Source organism: Leucopleurus acutus, assembly GCF_964270905.1.
Source record: "Leucopleurus acutus genome assembly, chromosome: 11".
Lineage (NCBI taxonomy): Eukaryota > Metazoa > Chordata > Mammalia > Artiodactyla > Delphinidae > Leucopleurus > Leucopleurus acutus.
Window position 1 is genome coordinate 16048262 of NC_139152.1, and position 14250 is coordinate 16062511.

Below are 14250 nucleotides of genomic sequence, written 5' to 3' on the forward strand. Positions count from 1 at the left end.
ACACCAAGGGGCAGAATTAACCCACACTTACTCACTGGTTGGAGTTCTGCTTTTGTATATCCTTACCTTGTTAGCTAGGTTCTGTGTTTTGAAAGCAAAGAAAATCTTGCATTTAAACACTGGATAGGTACTTATTCATTGTTTCAGTCTTTTTTACTTATTACATATTTTTGTGGAAAATGGACTACTAATATGGCTGCTTGGAGACTGTTATATTTTTCTAAATATTCTTTACCTCTTTTATATTGACTTTTAGCACGACCACATGATTTCTTCGATGCACAAACACTGGATGCGATAAGACATCGAGCCATATGCTTTAACCTCTCAGCTCATATAGAAAGTTTAGGGAAGGGACACAGTGTTGTTTTTCATAGTACTGTAAGTATTTGATTTTATTTTTCAAATATTTCCCACAATTTGACATTTTAATGATTATGATGAATTTTTTTAGCCTTTAATATGAACTATTTAAGTATATTGGGGTGGCATTTGGGCTACTAGGCATTTGAAGATCAGTCTCTGACCTTAAGTAAACTAGGTGTCTTTTCTGACCTCTGGTTTCCTTGCAGGTAAAGTTAGAGCGTTAGACTTCTTTTAACTCACATCCCTATGTGGTGCATGCTCCTCCATCACCCATAAAATGCACATCTAAAGTTTGTGTTAAATGAAAGGTTTATGAAGGAGGGAATTTTAATCTGTTTTGTTCTGTGAATGTATTCCAAGTGTCTAGAATTGTGCCTGACACATAGTAGGAACTCAGTGTATTTGTTGAATAACTATGTTGTTCTACTTGGAAAAAGAAAAGTATTGAATTTGAAAAGGCAATAATGAATTTATTTTTAGTTAACTAGGAGTTAATAGAGAGCTGTTCTTTCTTCTCATGCCCCCTGCCATTTTTATTATCCAGTCATCTTTATATTGCTATAGTTTGGTGTAGGTCAGTTAGTAGAAATAAACTTTAGACCAGACTTTTGGTGATTTGAATCCCTGGAAAGAGAGATTATTTAATTTTGTCTGTTGAAATAGAAAATATACTAAATTTAGGTTTTATTTTTATATTCTAATCAAAATGCATGAGAATTTAAATATAAAAGATCAGTATTGATATCTCTACTGGTTTGAACCTCTTATTCTTCCCATCTTCTCTAATAATGAGGTTTTCTTGTATTTTCATTTTTTCTTTTATGTATACTTACAATTCAAAATGCCCAATTTTGATTTTGATTCCCCAAATTACAGGCAAGAAGGTAGAAGATTAGACACAAAGGAAAGGGAATCTTTTCTGAGATTGGAGCACATAATGGTGTGAGTTTGGGTTTAAGGAAAGTTGTACCATACTTACGCTCTTTTAAAGAATGTTGTAAACATAGTTATCTAAATAAGAATGAAGACAAAGTAAAAATGCCTGTGCTGGGAATTTTGTTGGGATTCAGCAAGATGAGGAGCTTGCTCAACAGTGATGGTTAAAGTCCTCCTTTGGAATTTGATAACATATGTGTATGATTTGGTAGGTCTATAATTGTTCTTTTTTTTTTAAGTTGAAAGCTAACATTTATTATCCAAGTTTATATTTATGTATTGATAATAGGAGATAGAAAATATTAATCATTTTATAAGTTGAAATAAGTGGAGGATTGACTGTAATCATAAAATATTTCATGATTTGATAAAATAGACTTTTAATTATCTTACTGAATAAAAGCATGTCAGATAAAAAATAAGTTAATTTTTTTATCCATGAGTTTTTTTTAAATTGAAGTATAGTTGATTTACAATATTGTGTTAGGTTCATGTGTACAGCAAAGTAATTCAGCCGTATATATATACATATATACACACACGTATATTTTTTCAGATTATATTCCATTATAGGATATGACAAGATATTGAATATAATTCCCTGTGCTATACAGTAAATCCTAGTTTCTTATCTGTTTTACATATAGTATTTTGTATCTGTTAATCCCATACTTCTAATTTGTTCCCCCTTCCCTCCCTCTCCCCTTTGATAACCATAAGTTTGATTTCTATTATTATTTTTCTTTTTTAATCAGTAAGATGTGGTCACCAAACCCAGAGTTGGCATTAGGGATAATTTGTTAATTTACTTAAATATTGAGCACCTACATGTGCCAGGTACTAATGATACAGCAGTGAACAGAACGGGCTAAAACAAAACAAGAAGCCATGCCTACACTCCAGTGGAAGAGACATGATAAACAAGATAAATTAGTAAAATTAAAAACTTAAAAGGAAAAAAAAAACAACTTGAAAGGAAGTGAGGGTATGAGCCATTCAGTTATTAGGGGGATGAGCATCATAGCCAGACGGAAAATCAAGCATAAGATCCTCAAGTGGGGACATGCAAGCATGTTGAAAAGCCGTGAGGAGGCCCGTGTGGCTGGAGGAAACAAGTGTGGCAGAGAACGTAGGAGCAGTCAGAGAGGCAATGGGGGGAGTCTTGTTGGACTGAGACGTTGACTTTTGTTCTACGTGTATTGGGAAGCCATTGGAGGAGTTTGAGTAGCCATGCTCTGTTGTGATTTCTTTTAAATAAAATTTTTATTGAGATATAATAAATACAGACTCACCCATTTAAAGTATACAAGGGAATTCTCTGGCGGTCCAGTGGCTCTCGCTGCCAGGCCTAGGTTCTGTCCCTGGTCAGGGAGCTAAGCTCCCGCAAGCCACGCAGCACAGCCAAAAAAATACATATGCAATTCTGTGAGTTTTGACGGTTGTACTTACCTATGAAACCACCACACCACCACAGTTGAGCTGTAGGACAGTCCTGTCACGCAGAACATTCCTGGTGTAGCTTTGTAGTTCATCTCGGCCTCTGCCCCCTGCCTTAAGAGAACTCACTGACCTCTTTCCTCTCATGCAGGTGTTAATGTGCTCACTCTGGTTTCTGTACTGAGAACAGATGATAGGTCAGGGTTGGGGCGAGAAGGGATCAGTCTTTTCAGTATCTCAGGTGAGAAGAGGTCAGAATGGTTGAAGTGGAGATACTAAGAAGGGTTAGATTTTGGATATCTTTTGAAAGTGGTATTGACAAGAATTATGGATGGATCAGATGTCAGGTATGATAACGAGAGGAAAGGATGACTCCAATGTTTTTGGCCTGGGCAGCTAGCCAAAAGGATGGAGTTGCCATATAATAGAGGCTGTGAGGTGAGCAGATTCGGGGAGAGGGGAGTATCAAGAGCCATAATTTCGGCACATTCTATAGAACATCTCGTGCTTCTGTCATGTAGGCAGAAGGATTTAAGAGTTTGAGCTTAGAGGAAAGGTGTGGCTACAGATAAGAATAGAACTTTCTAGCGTATTAGTGTTATTTAAAGGTATCAGACTGGATAAGATCACCTAGGAAGTATTAAAGAGAAAAGAGAAGAAATCAGAGGATTGAGATTTGGGGCCTATCAACATTTAATGATTTAAAGGGCAATAAATCTGATGAAATAATGGTCTAGTAATGAACAAGTATCTCTACATGTTAGGGAATAGAGGTGATGATGATAAATAAGGTTGTGTTTTAAAAAATGAAGCATCAACTTCATGCTTTCATTAGAGCAGCTTTTTGGATGAAATCCTTAGGCTCACCGTGGGAGGAGTAAAGATGATCAAGAAAATGAAGGAACTAGAAATGTGATATTAGGAGTCTGGAAGAAAACTTAAAATTTACTCAGAGTGAAAATAGTCTGAAGATGAAAATAGGTTTTCGAGCTGTAGAAAACATCTGAGAGGATTTAAGAACATGATTGATTACCTATGTTTATCATAAACTTTAAAAACCTAGGAATAAGAGTGATTCACACCCCCAAGCGACATTGGGGTGGCAGAGGTACCTTGACTGAGGAAAAGTCACAAAGGTGTAGTATAATCTGAAGAATGCTTTTTCCTGGGGGAAGTGGAAGGAAGAAACATCCCTAATGGGAAAAGGTCTTCCTTGGGGCCAGGTGAGGAGGTTCTCTAAGGTTCCCTGAGTGTGACTGGAAAGGTTGGTGGGGGCAGTTCGTGTTAAACAGTAGTCAGATGTTCAGTGCTAACTGCAAATATAAGTTTCCTCGTTACCAAATTAACTTTTATAGGAAATAACCATATTTGTAGTGAAAAGATTTGCATAAAAGTATTTATGTGAGGTACTATGCCGTGCAGTTTGCCTAATTTGTCTTCTTTAATGGAAACATTTTCTTTTGAGCCGTCTCCAGAAGAGGTCAGCAGAATCCTAGTTACCAGTCAGTTGGCTTGCTGTACTTGGTTGCATTGCATTATTTTTATATCTTACTTCTTTGTAGAGGTACTTTGTTTTAGCATCTGCAGATCTGTCTTTGAGCTTTTTAATTGATTCCATTACCGAGTCTAGGATTAGGGTACTTAACTATAGGTTTTTAAATAATGGGGCCAGAAACTTTTATATTTTTATGAAGTGCTGTTTTTACTTCTAATATGTTTTGAGAATGACACATAACATTACTTTGTGAGGCTGTTTGGAAGTTAAACTTGGTAAAAATATTGAGATTTAGATTATTAAAGCACTAAAGAGCTAACTTGGTTAATATGGCAGTTCTAAGAGTTAATAAAATACCATTTTGATCGATTTTTAAAAATCGTTACCTTAGTTTTCTGAATCTGGTAATGAGTGACAAGCATATTGTTTTTACTACACTTATATAGGTCTTTATGTTCTGGTTGATCCACACTTTAACTTAGGTAGATTCCTAACTGAACTGAACACTGATTGGTTAATGTTTCATTTAAAATAACAGAAATCAACCAACAAACAGAAAACTCCCAAGCAAACGACAAATACCTTAATCCTAAAAAGGAGACCTCTCCCTTTCTAGCATTATTTTTTCTTTACTCTTCATTTGTCCTTTAAAAGTATTTCAGCCAATATGGATTCTTGGTTGGCAGTCTGGCTCAGCTAAAGAGTTTGTAGAGAGTAAAATAAATAGCATTTTCAAAGATAATATGGTTTTAGTATTTGGCTGTACAAAGCTACTTCAGTTCGTTTTTTCTTTTTCTTTTGTGAAAATCTATGATCAAAGGTGGGAAATTGCTACAAACCGGGGCAGAACAAGATGTTGTGGTGGTAATATCTGGTCCAGGACATGAAAACTTAAGTTCTTGATTAGGACCAAAAGCGTTTTTTAAACATATTAAAATGATCTTTTATAAATAGTTTTATGATTTCTTTTATATCATTGCTAGGTAATAGCTAAGAGAAAAGAGGATTCTGGAAAGATAAAACTTTTGCTTCATTGGATGCCTGAAGACATGTAAGTATTTGGAATACTATATATATAACTAATAAACTGATCAGTCTTCTTTTTATTAAAATCTTATACTCAAAAATTACTTAAGCTATTGGGTTCAAAGTAAAAGACTTAAAGAAATGAAACCACGAAACATTTTGAGGTCGTCAGCCTTAAAAAGATAATCTGTAAAAGCTCTTAAGAGTACCTGGCTCAAGGTATAAGCTTTAAAACTAGCTTTTAAAATTGTTTTTCATGGAAGCTGTTAAAGCAATTTTTAATCATTTTTAGGATGTGATTATTTTTAGAATTTTTAATGACCCTCAAGTAGGATAGGGTGCAAGCAACCTTATTTGTGCCTTTGTTTGAATCATTTATTTTAAAAATTTCTAAACATTTTCCAGCACACAATTAATGACAGTTTATAGAAAAAAACAGTTGGTCAGTTTTCCAGGAGTGTTAAATTTTTCTTTTGAGTTTTAGTACCCTTTTATTAGAGCAATTCTGGTCCAAATGCTCCTTAATTTAATTTCATGCTCAATTTTCCTTTTATTCTCAAAAATAATTTTTTTTGTTGTTGCAAAAGGTAATGAAGATGTATCATAGAAATCTTAGCAGCATCAAGAATAGAATAAGTTCAAATGAATGGAATCTCATTAAAAATTAATAATATGTGGTTAATACTTGTTATTAAATATTTTTCTGTAATATTGTTTCCCAAACTCCAGTCTAAAGAGATGTTAATGAATCTGATATGACTTAAGAGCTTTAAAAGTAGATTTGGAAGATTACAATGCATGTTAGCATATTGAAGTAAAGAAATCTCTTTAGCTTTTTAAAAATCCTGTGATTGTCAAACTTCTATTAGTGTAGAACATATTTTCCACTTCCTTTTACCCCTGCCCCTTCCATGTTTTAGGGAAATGCTACTCTAAAATATTTTGAAATAGCGCGTAATATTTATTTAATGAACTCCTTTTTACCGAACATTAAAGTTACCCATTTTTCTCTACTGTTAAAAAAAGAGACATTAAAATGTCTTTATTTACAAAGTATGCGAAATGTTATGGGTTTTGATACTCATCGCCTTCCCGAAAGTTTGTACCAATTTCTGATCTCATCTACTGCATTAGAGAGCTTATTTCCCTGGCTTATTATCAACACTGGCTATTGGCATTCTTACATTCTTCATTTCTTTGATTATGAGCAAGATAATTTAAAAACTATCTTTGGTGAATTAATGGTTTGTGACCTTTGTCTCCCTTGTTCCTTTTTACCTAATGAGTGTTCACTTGTTTCATATTGATTTGTAAGAGCCCTTTTTATATTAAGTTTATAAACAGTTCCTTTAAAAAATATCATATTCAAATATCTGTATTCTTAGTATTTTGGAAATCGATCAGTCCAAATATCAAAATCATTTTTTTTGAATTTTTCTATAGGATTAAATTTTTTTAAATTCAGGATTTTGGTTGTATGTGCCTTTTTTTTAAAGTGGAAATTAATCTGGTGGGGTTTTTATTTCTTATTTCTTCAGAAAGAGACTAGGTGTCAGATTTTCATCAAGTTAAGCTCAGATATAGTTCCACTTAGCAAACTAAAAGGCAGACAGTGTCTTCTAATATTTGTTTCTAAGTCTGATGTGGCTTTGCCATCAAAAATTTATAATTCAGGGCTTCCCTGGTGGCGCAGTGGCTGAGAGTCCGCCTGCCGATGCAGGGGACACGGGTTCATGCCCCAGTCCGGGAAGATCCCACATGCCGTGGAGCGGCTGGGCCTGTGAGCCATGGCCGCTGAGCCTGCGCGTCCGGAGCCTGTGCTTCACAACGGGAGAGGCCACAACAGTGAGAGGCCCGCGTACCGCAAAAAAAAAAAAAAAATCATAATTCATTTCCAGATTTATGCCTAAAATTTCACCTTGCCATTTTTTTAGCTGGGACTCTACATCCCACTACTTAGATCACTGAGTTTCCTTGGCATCTGAGAAGCTCGTTAACCTAGGTGCCCCAGTCAGACTAGCAGAAAAAGCTGGGTAATGTGAAGGGTAAATTTAAAATTAATGTTATTTTATATATGACTTGTTTTTTAATTCATAGTCTGCCTGACGTGTGGGTGAATGAAAGTGAACGACATCAGTTAAAAACTAAAGTAGTTCATTTATCAAAGCTACCCAAAGATACTGCCTTGCTTTTGGACCCAAACATATACAGGTAATTTAATTCTTGCTTTGATGTTTTATTTTTTTGAATTGTAATCTTAAATCTCCTTAAATTTTGGATATTAAGTTAGGACTTAATTTTTAAGTACTGAATTTCAGTATCAAGCATATCTTGCTTTCTGGAGTTTCATATATGGACATTACATCACAATGATTTATAAATTGTAAACTAGAAGGGTAATATTTTGGTAAAGTTTATATGCCAGGTTAATTCCAAATTTACCTTAAATAGCTTAAATTGTGATATACATAGTGTTTTGAAAATAAGTTCCTTTTGTTTAAGTAGGTAATTCTTTTTTATAATATCACACGTGTTGACCTGGGAATATATCGCATGTGCCCTAAATACCATTAATGGTTGAAGTTCTTAAACTTGTACTCTCGCCAAACTTTTCAAAAGAGCATTTTAAATATTACTGTGTTTTTATTTAAGAGGTAGCTTGGAGTGTTCACGTTTCTAACAATTTTCTGATCTGACCTTTGTTTTAGTGTGCTGTGCATATGAAGGTATAGGGGGGGAAGGAGAAGATACCAACATTACTGGCTATGTGCTGAGTCACTGTGCTAGGTGCTTTACATATACTTCATCCTCACAGCAGTCCTGTGAAGTAGGTGTTCCTATGTCTGTTTTACAGATTGGAAATCTGAGGCAAGAGGTTAAATAGCTTAAATCTGAGGCAAGAGGTTACACAACTAGGATGTGACTGAACTCCATACTGCCTCTATCCACATGACATATACTAGGGTGATTAAAAAAGTGGTGAAAATGTTTAAAAGGCACTCTTAATGAGTGAACTTTATATATTTTAAAAAGGAATTCTAGTTTAGTATAGCAATAGGTTGGGTAAGAGTAAGATGACATAATAATTGATAATCCCAAATGTGAATTTTAGCTATTGTAAAGGTACTATGTCTTATGCCAAATTTTGAAACAATTAAATACTTTGAAGGTTTTGTTCATTCCATGACTCAACTTTTTGGAATGTGAAGCATCTTCTGAGAACGAAATTCTCACATAATGGGCCTTGTGGTGTGTGGAAACATCGAGACTCTTCCAAACTTTTAAAGCATCTTTTGGTGAAGGTCCTAAATGTAATGAAAACTTGTTTTTTGTGGGTTGAGCTAGGTTCGCAAGAGATTAACTAGCAGAGAGAGTAGTGAAATGACCTTAAAGGAAAAGGTTGAGGGACATTCACTACCAAAAATATGAGAGTTATGATTTACCTTTCTCTTTATAAAGAAAAATAATTGAATATTCTTTATTTATTGGCACCTAATTTAGGGTTTATTTCTGCTTATTCTTTGAAGGGAGTGATTAAAATTTGCATTCTAAAAGAGTGGTATTTGGGGAGAGCCAAGACTGGTAGTGAACATGCCTTAAGCAGTGAGTTGACAAAGGGGCATGAATCTTAATTATAAGATTGAGACTAACTTCTGTGTTTCTGCCCTGCATTCTACTTCCCACTCTCAAAGGGTCTTCCTTTTTCACAGAATCAGCTTATTTTTGCTGTTCTTATGCTATATAGGAAACAATTAAGATATTTTGGTGAAAGTGACAAATAAATATCATTCAAGCTCAGAACTGATGTCCAGAAGTACATAGGACTTGCATCACCTGTTTTCAGGGTATAATTCTGCAATTATTACTGATTACTGGAGTAATGAAGATGTTCTTAAGATATATTTGGTGCTTCTGTGGTGTTAATTTTCTTTAGCTGTAAACCAGCCTCCACCCCATCTTAACATTTAATCTTGAGTCTAAACTTTCATGCTTCTACTATTCTGGAAATTAGAATCAAGTCTACTCTAAAGTGGTACAGAGTCGTAGAACCCACTACATTTGCCGTGGTGTAACATCTTAGCAATGCCTGGATTTTGACTGGGAAAACTTGTGAAATTAAGAGGGGACAAAGCAATGATTCTAATTTGTTTCAGGAGAAATAAGTTAACAGCTTATGCGCATCTCAAAATGAAAGCATGACAAACCTTCCAAAAATATATTAACTTCAAAATGAGAGTAAAAAGGACATATTTATTTGAGGTTTAAACATTAGTTTTAAAGTATGGTTAAAATGTATGTGTTAAACATGAGATTCTTTTTTAGAAACACATTATCAGGCTACATAAAAAGGATTTCTTAACAAGCTATATATATTATGTAACTAAATTTATATCCATCATGTGAATGCTTTGGAAATAAATTTTCATGGTGATCAGTGATCATCACATTGCCTATTTCTTATACATATTTGTATTTTTGAAGCACTTAATGTGTTTTTCATTCAATTGAATAAAAGAATACTCCTTTTTCTCTTTTTCTAGAACAATGCCGCAGAAGAGGTTGAAGAGGTAAAAAATAAATAAATACATAAAAAGCAAACAAGCGGGGACACCTGCAGTCTTAGTCACTGACAATGGGTTTAGTAAAAGTTGCACATTAGAGTCAACCCCCTTCCTTTTTTTTCCTTAAATCCAGTATTTAGAATAATATTTATGCTTAGTGTAAACATTCTGTGAATGAAGTAGGCTCTTCTGTGGAATATATTAATATATTACTGTATATCCACATTTTCATGGAATGGTACTGTGGGAGACTGAGCAAACACTCTTCTGGCAACTTAGTAGAACAGCTTCTTAAAGGCTTTGCATGCTTGCTGCTTTAAGCTGCCTTTTTTTTTTTTTTTTTTTAAACCCTTTAGTGATTACAGTAGTTTATATTGAAAAGAAAACCAATTACAACATGTGCCCTTAAAAATACCAAAAGCACTGTAAGGATATTTGTCTTGACAGTGTCTATTGATCTGAAGTCATATAAGGAAATATTTAGACAATGAAAATTATCAAAAGATAATTTACCTTTCAATTATGATAAATAGATGTGATTGGTTGCCATTTGTGTTCTTTTGCAGAACTCTGATAAGAAAAGTGTTCAATTTGTATTTAAGCAAACAGTGAACGACATTTGCAATCAACTAAAAATTCGTCTATCGAATTAGGGCTGAAAATTTCTGTTAAAGAGTGTTGCAGTATGTCTGGTGGCTCCCCTTTCAGGACTAGGGTTTTCTCATGGAGTACAGTATGTTAATATTTACCTATATAACTAATCTGTTAACGGTTTTTGAAAAACCTTTATTTCAAATTATTTGAATAATCCTCATATTTTCATTTTAACCTATATAAGCCTCTAATTTTTTTTTTTTCTGAGGAAAGCATTTGGTTATGAGTTGTTTTTTCTTAACATAAGACAAATTGTATTTTTTTTTAAAGTATCTTCAAACTGAATCCTTTATGCACCAAAGTTGGTTTTGAAAAGGAAAATAAAATCACTTTCTTGCTTGGTAAGCAAGAAGCCATATGGATTTTTTTTTTTAACTTACAGAAATGGAAATATGTGTAACTTGTTAGTATTGTATCAAACAAATGTTGCATAGAGATAATAGAACATTGCTTGTAAATAATTCAGCAGATTTGTAATATATTTTTATATTATGAAATGTACTGTAGATGTTTTTCTAGAGGCATGAAAAGTTAAATGTATATATTATGGGTAGAGATAATATTGAAGGATATTGTAATTCACTAGTGCTGCCAGAGGAATTGTTAATAAAGCACCTTCTTTAACAATAAATGTCTTTTGCAGACTTAAGGGACTATGTACTACTGTTAATATCTGTAAGAACAAAACACATTGAACATCCTTCCAGAAAGTCTTTGAGGGAGGACCTATACCCATAATAGAATTATGGCACTCATTTCTGACAGTGACCGTGAAATCAATTATTTCCTTACTGTTGGAAGGACATATTGTAAAGTATGTGGTTATATGCAGTCAAACTGCAGAAAATACTCCTGATTAAGGAGTTTTCACTTTACTACAGTGATATAAAAACCAGCAGTTTTTACACTAAAATTTTTTAAAGAAAGAATAGACAAAAATATAGAATTAATAAGCCTTTTGGTTCCAAAATGGGAAAGGTTCCATGATACATAAATCATTTCTCATTTACTTTAAAAAATTTAAAAAAAATAATAAAAATTATGGGAGACTTTATTCGTTAACAATGGGGTAAAGAGCTATATACGTGAAGTGAGTCATATAAAATTAAATGAAGTGCAAATAAAAGCACTGCTTCTATAAGACATTCTGGAATGGTTGTTTAATAAGGGTATTATTCATATGACTTGTAGCAAATGTGGTTTTATTTTTAAAAAGAAGAAAAGCAGTGTGTTTTCTTACTATTTTTTTGTTTTCTTTTGCTTAAGCACTTCATCAGTTGCTTTATTCTGTATCTGCGAAGTAATCTGCAATCTCCTTTGTTCTTTTTAAATTTTGATTTGTTATAAAATTGCCAAATAGAAGTGTTTCAGATATATAGTTTGTACTTGTATTTTTATTTTATTGCCTCATGTTCTTGTAAGTCATTCTTAATTGACCGATGATTGTAGACCTTGCCTGAGTATTTTTTCTAATAAAACAAAGCAAATCACATTTAGTTTCAAAATTGTAACAATTCAATTAAATTTTAAAACATCTAAAATATACATCTGTATTCTTCAGGGGCACAGCAAATAGATTAGTTTTCCCATTGTGTAGAAATACTAAGATGTCAAAACCAAATTTCATGGTTATTGATTAGCCTCTGAGTACTCAGTCGCTCAAGATACTCTGCTGCTTATCTGACTTTGTTCTGATACTATTTACACACCAAAAAGAATATTGAATTAAAATGAAATAGTTTTATAACTTGTATGTATACATATATACACACATGCAATTATGATTGGGAAACAAGTGTGGAAATTTTTATTTTATAGTGTTCATTTAGTGATAGCTATCCATCTATATTATTTTTCCTACCACTGTGGCCCCCCCTGCCCCCCAATATATGACATATTTGTAATATGGCACCTAAAATAATTAGTCTCTCATTCAAAATCCATTGTCTTTTCAGCAGCAGGCAAAACTGCAGCTCACAGGCATACCCATTCATTTACTTGTGACTGCTTTCTCCCTGTTGTGGCAGAGCTGAGTAGTGACACTTTATTGCCTGCAAACTTAAAATACTTACTGTCTCACCTTTTAAGGAAAAATTTGCCAATCCCTGGTTATAGTTGATAAGTTGTTTTGAAAAATAAAGCTAGACCGCACAACTTATATTTTAATATGATAGTATTATCTTGGTAATAAAGCACATTAAATTTCAGTGAGTTGTTTAATATACATCAGAGTAGATATTGCCATATTAGGTACATGCGACAAATGATTTTTTTTTTTTTAACTTTTACATTGGAGTTCTTAATAGTTACTAACATTTTGCCGTTTGTATTTTGTTTTACTAAATAGGACTAAATGAGATTTTGTAAATCAGATCATGTTTAAATCGTACGGCACATCTGCTCTATCTGAAAGAATCTTAGAAGTGGAAAATACTGTAAAATTTAAAGTTGTTTATTTTTCTAATAAACTTACTTTTTCATATATAAATCTTCCCTAAAGTAGACACACATTACCTCTGAATTTCAGATGAAAGGAAATTAAGATGGACAGTAATTGACTCTCAATGTGTATTTTAAGATTTGTTTTACTCATTTGAAAGCATTGATAATCACGTCAGTAAACCTTTGTGAAACTTTTTTCCCTTTCACACCTTAATAAAGTGTTTTAAATATGCAAGTATTCTTAAAAGGATAGAATTTGCCACAGTTATTTAAGACCTCTTTTATTGTTTGCTGTTTGAATTCTTTTCTTAATACTGTATGGTTAATAAAAGTGTTAGCTATTTGAATAAAATATAAAAATGGGAAAATATGGTTTAAGTCTTTCAAATAGTTTATGGGGGGGCTTTTTATATAGTTACAACTATTTTTTTCTTTTCAAGTCTTTAATACCTCTCCATAAGTTCTCTAAAAGACAAAGAGAAATTCTTAGTTTAGGTAGGTTCTCAATTTGAAAAACTGATACCTGTATAACAAGGCCTAGGGTTGCAGACCTCAAGGAGATGCTTATATATATAGTCTTTAATAAAAAGGGAGCTGAATCATATATGTCATTTGAATGTCTTGGGGTTTTGGTGGGTTTTTTTTTTTGAGAGAAGTGGCACTTTTTTGGGGTTCAATGAAAAATATTTTTCTATTCTAAAAATGTATAAAGTATTTCTTAAAAGGTAAGATTTTTAAAGAAAACGTCTTACATATTTTTCTTTTTTAATTATTAAAGAATCTGACCTAGTGGAGAATGTTTTGCAATTCCAGCACTATAGCTTTAATATAAATAAGGTTTGAGGATTTTTTTTTTTTTAAGGGTTAGAGTCTTTTGTCATTTCTAATGGTATGAGCTTCAGTAGCCTTAAGAATGTGACAAAATGATGTATTATTTTAAATTAAAATTAAAAAAAAATGTTTACATAGTCCAGTTCATTCTCTGAATCAGATTTGCCTGGTATATAACACATGGTTCTATTACTCTGAAAATTAAAAAGGACTTGTAACCAGTTAGAGCAGGAATTGCAACCCATATATTTTTCTAGGTTTCTGCCATAGCTAGTCCCTAGCATGATGCATGGTACGAAATTAGTCTCTGAAATATTTGTTGAATGAGTATTGTAGGTGAATACTTGTTAAAGAAAGGTATTTTGGAGAGTACTGGTTGAAGCAATGTGGCTTAAACCACCCTCTGTGATAATATTTAACTTTATATATGAACCTATAAAGGGAACTATATTTCAGTTTGTCTAAACATTCTCAATGGAAAGAATTATTGATGTTATATTT

General features: G+C 32.9%; 1 protein-coding gene across 2 annotated transcripts in view; it reads left to right on the forward strand.

Annotated features, from left to right (window-relative positions):
* Positions 1-14250, forward strand: part of AEBP2 (AE binding protein 2) — a gene marked incomplete at its 5' end in the record, with an annotated part of 70831 nt that overhangs the window by 45138 nt on the left and 11443 nt on the right. The window contains 5 exons of one of the 2 annotated variants that reach the window (XM_082851152.1): positions 257-381; positions 5218-5285; positions 7358-7471; positions 9802-9828; positions 10389-13972. In XM_082851152.1, the coding sequence (XP_082707278.1) occupies positions 257-381; positions 5218-5285; positions 7358-7471; positions 9802-9828; positions 10389-10434 (380 nt within the window). In that variant the 3' untranslated portion in view covers positions 10435-13972. Of the gene's footprint in view, positions 1-256; positions 382-5217; positions 5286-7357; positions 7472-9801; positions 9829-10388; positions 13973-14250 lie in introns of those variants that run through there. The other variant, XM_082851153.1, reaches the window with a different exon arrangement.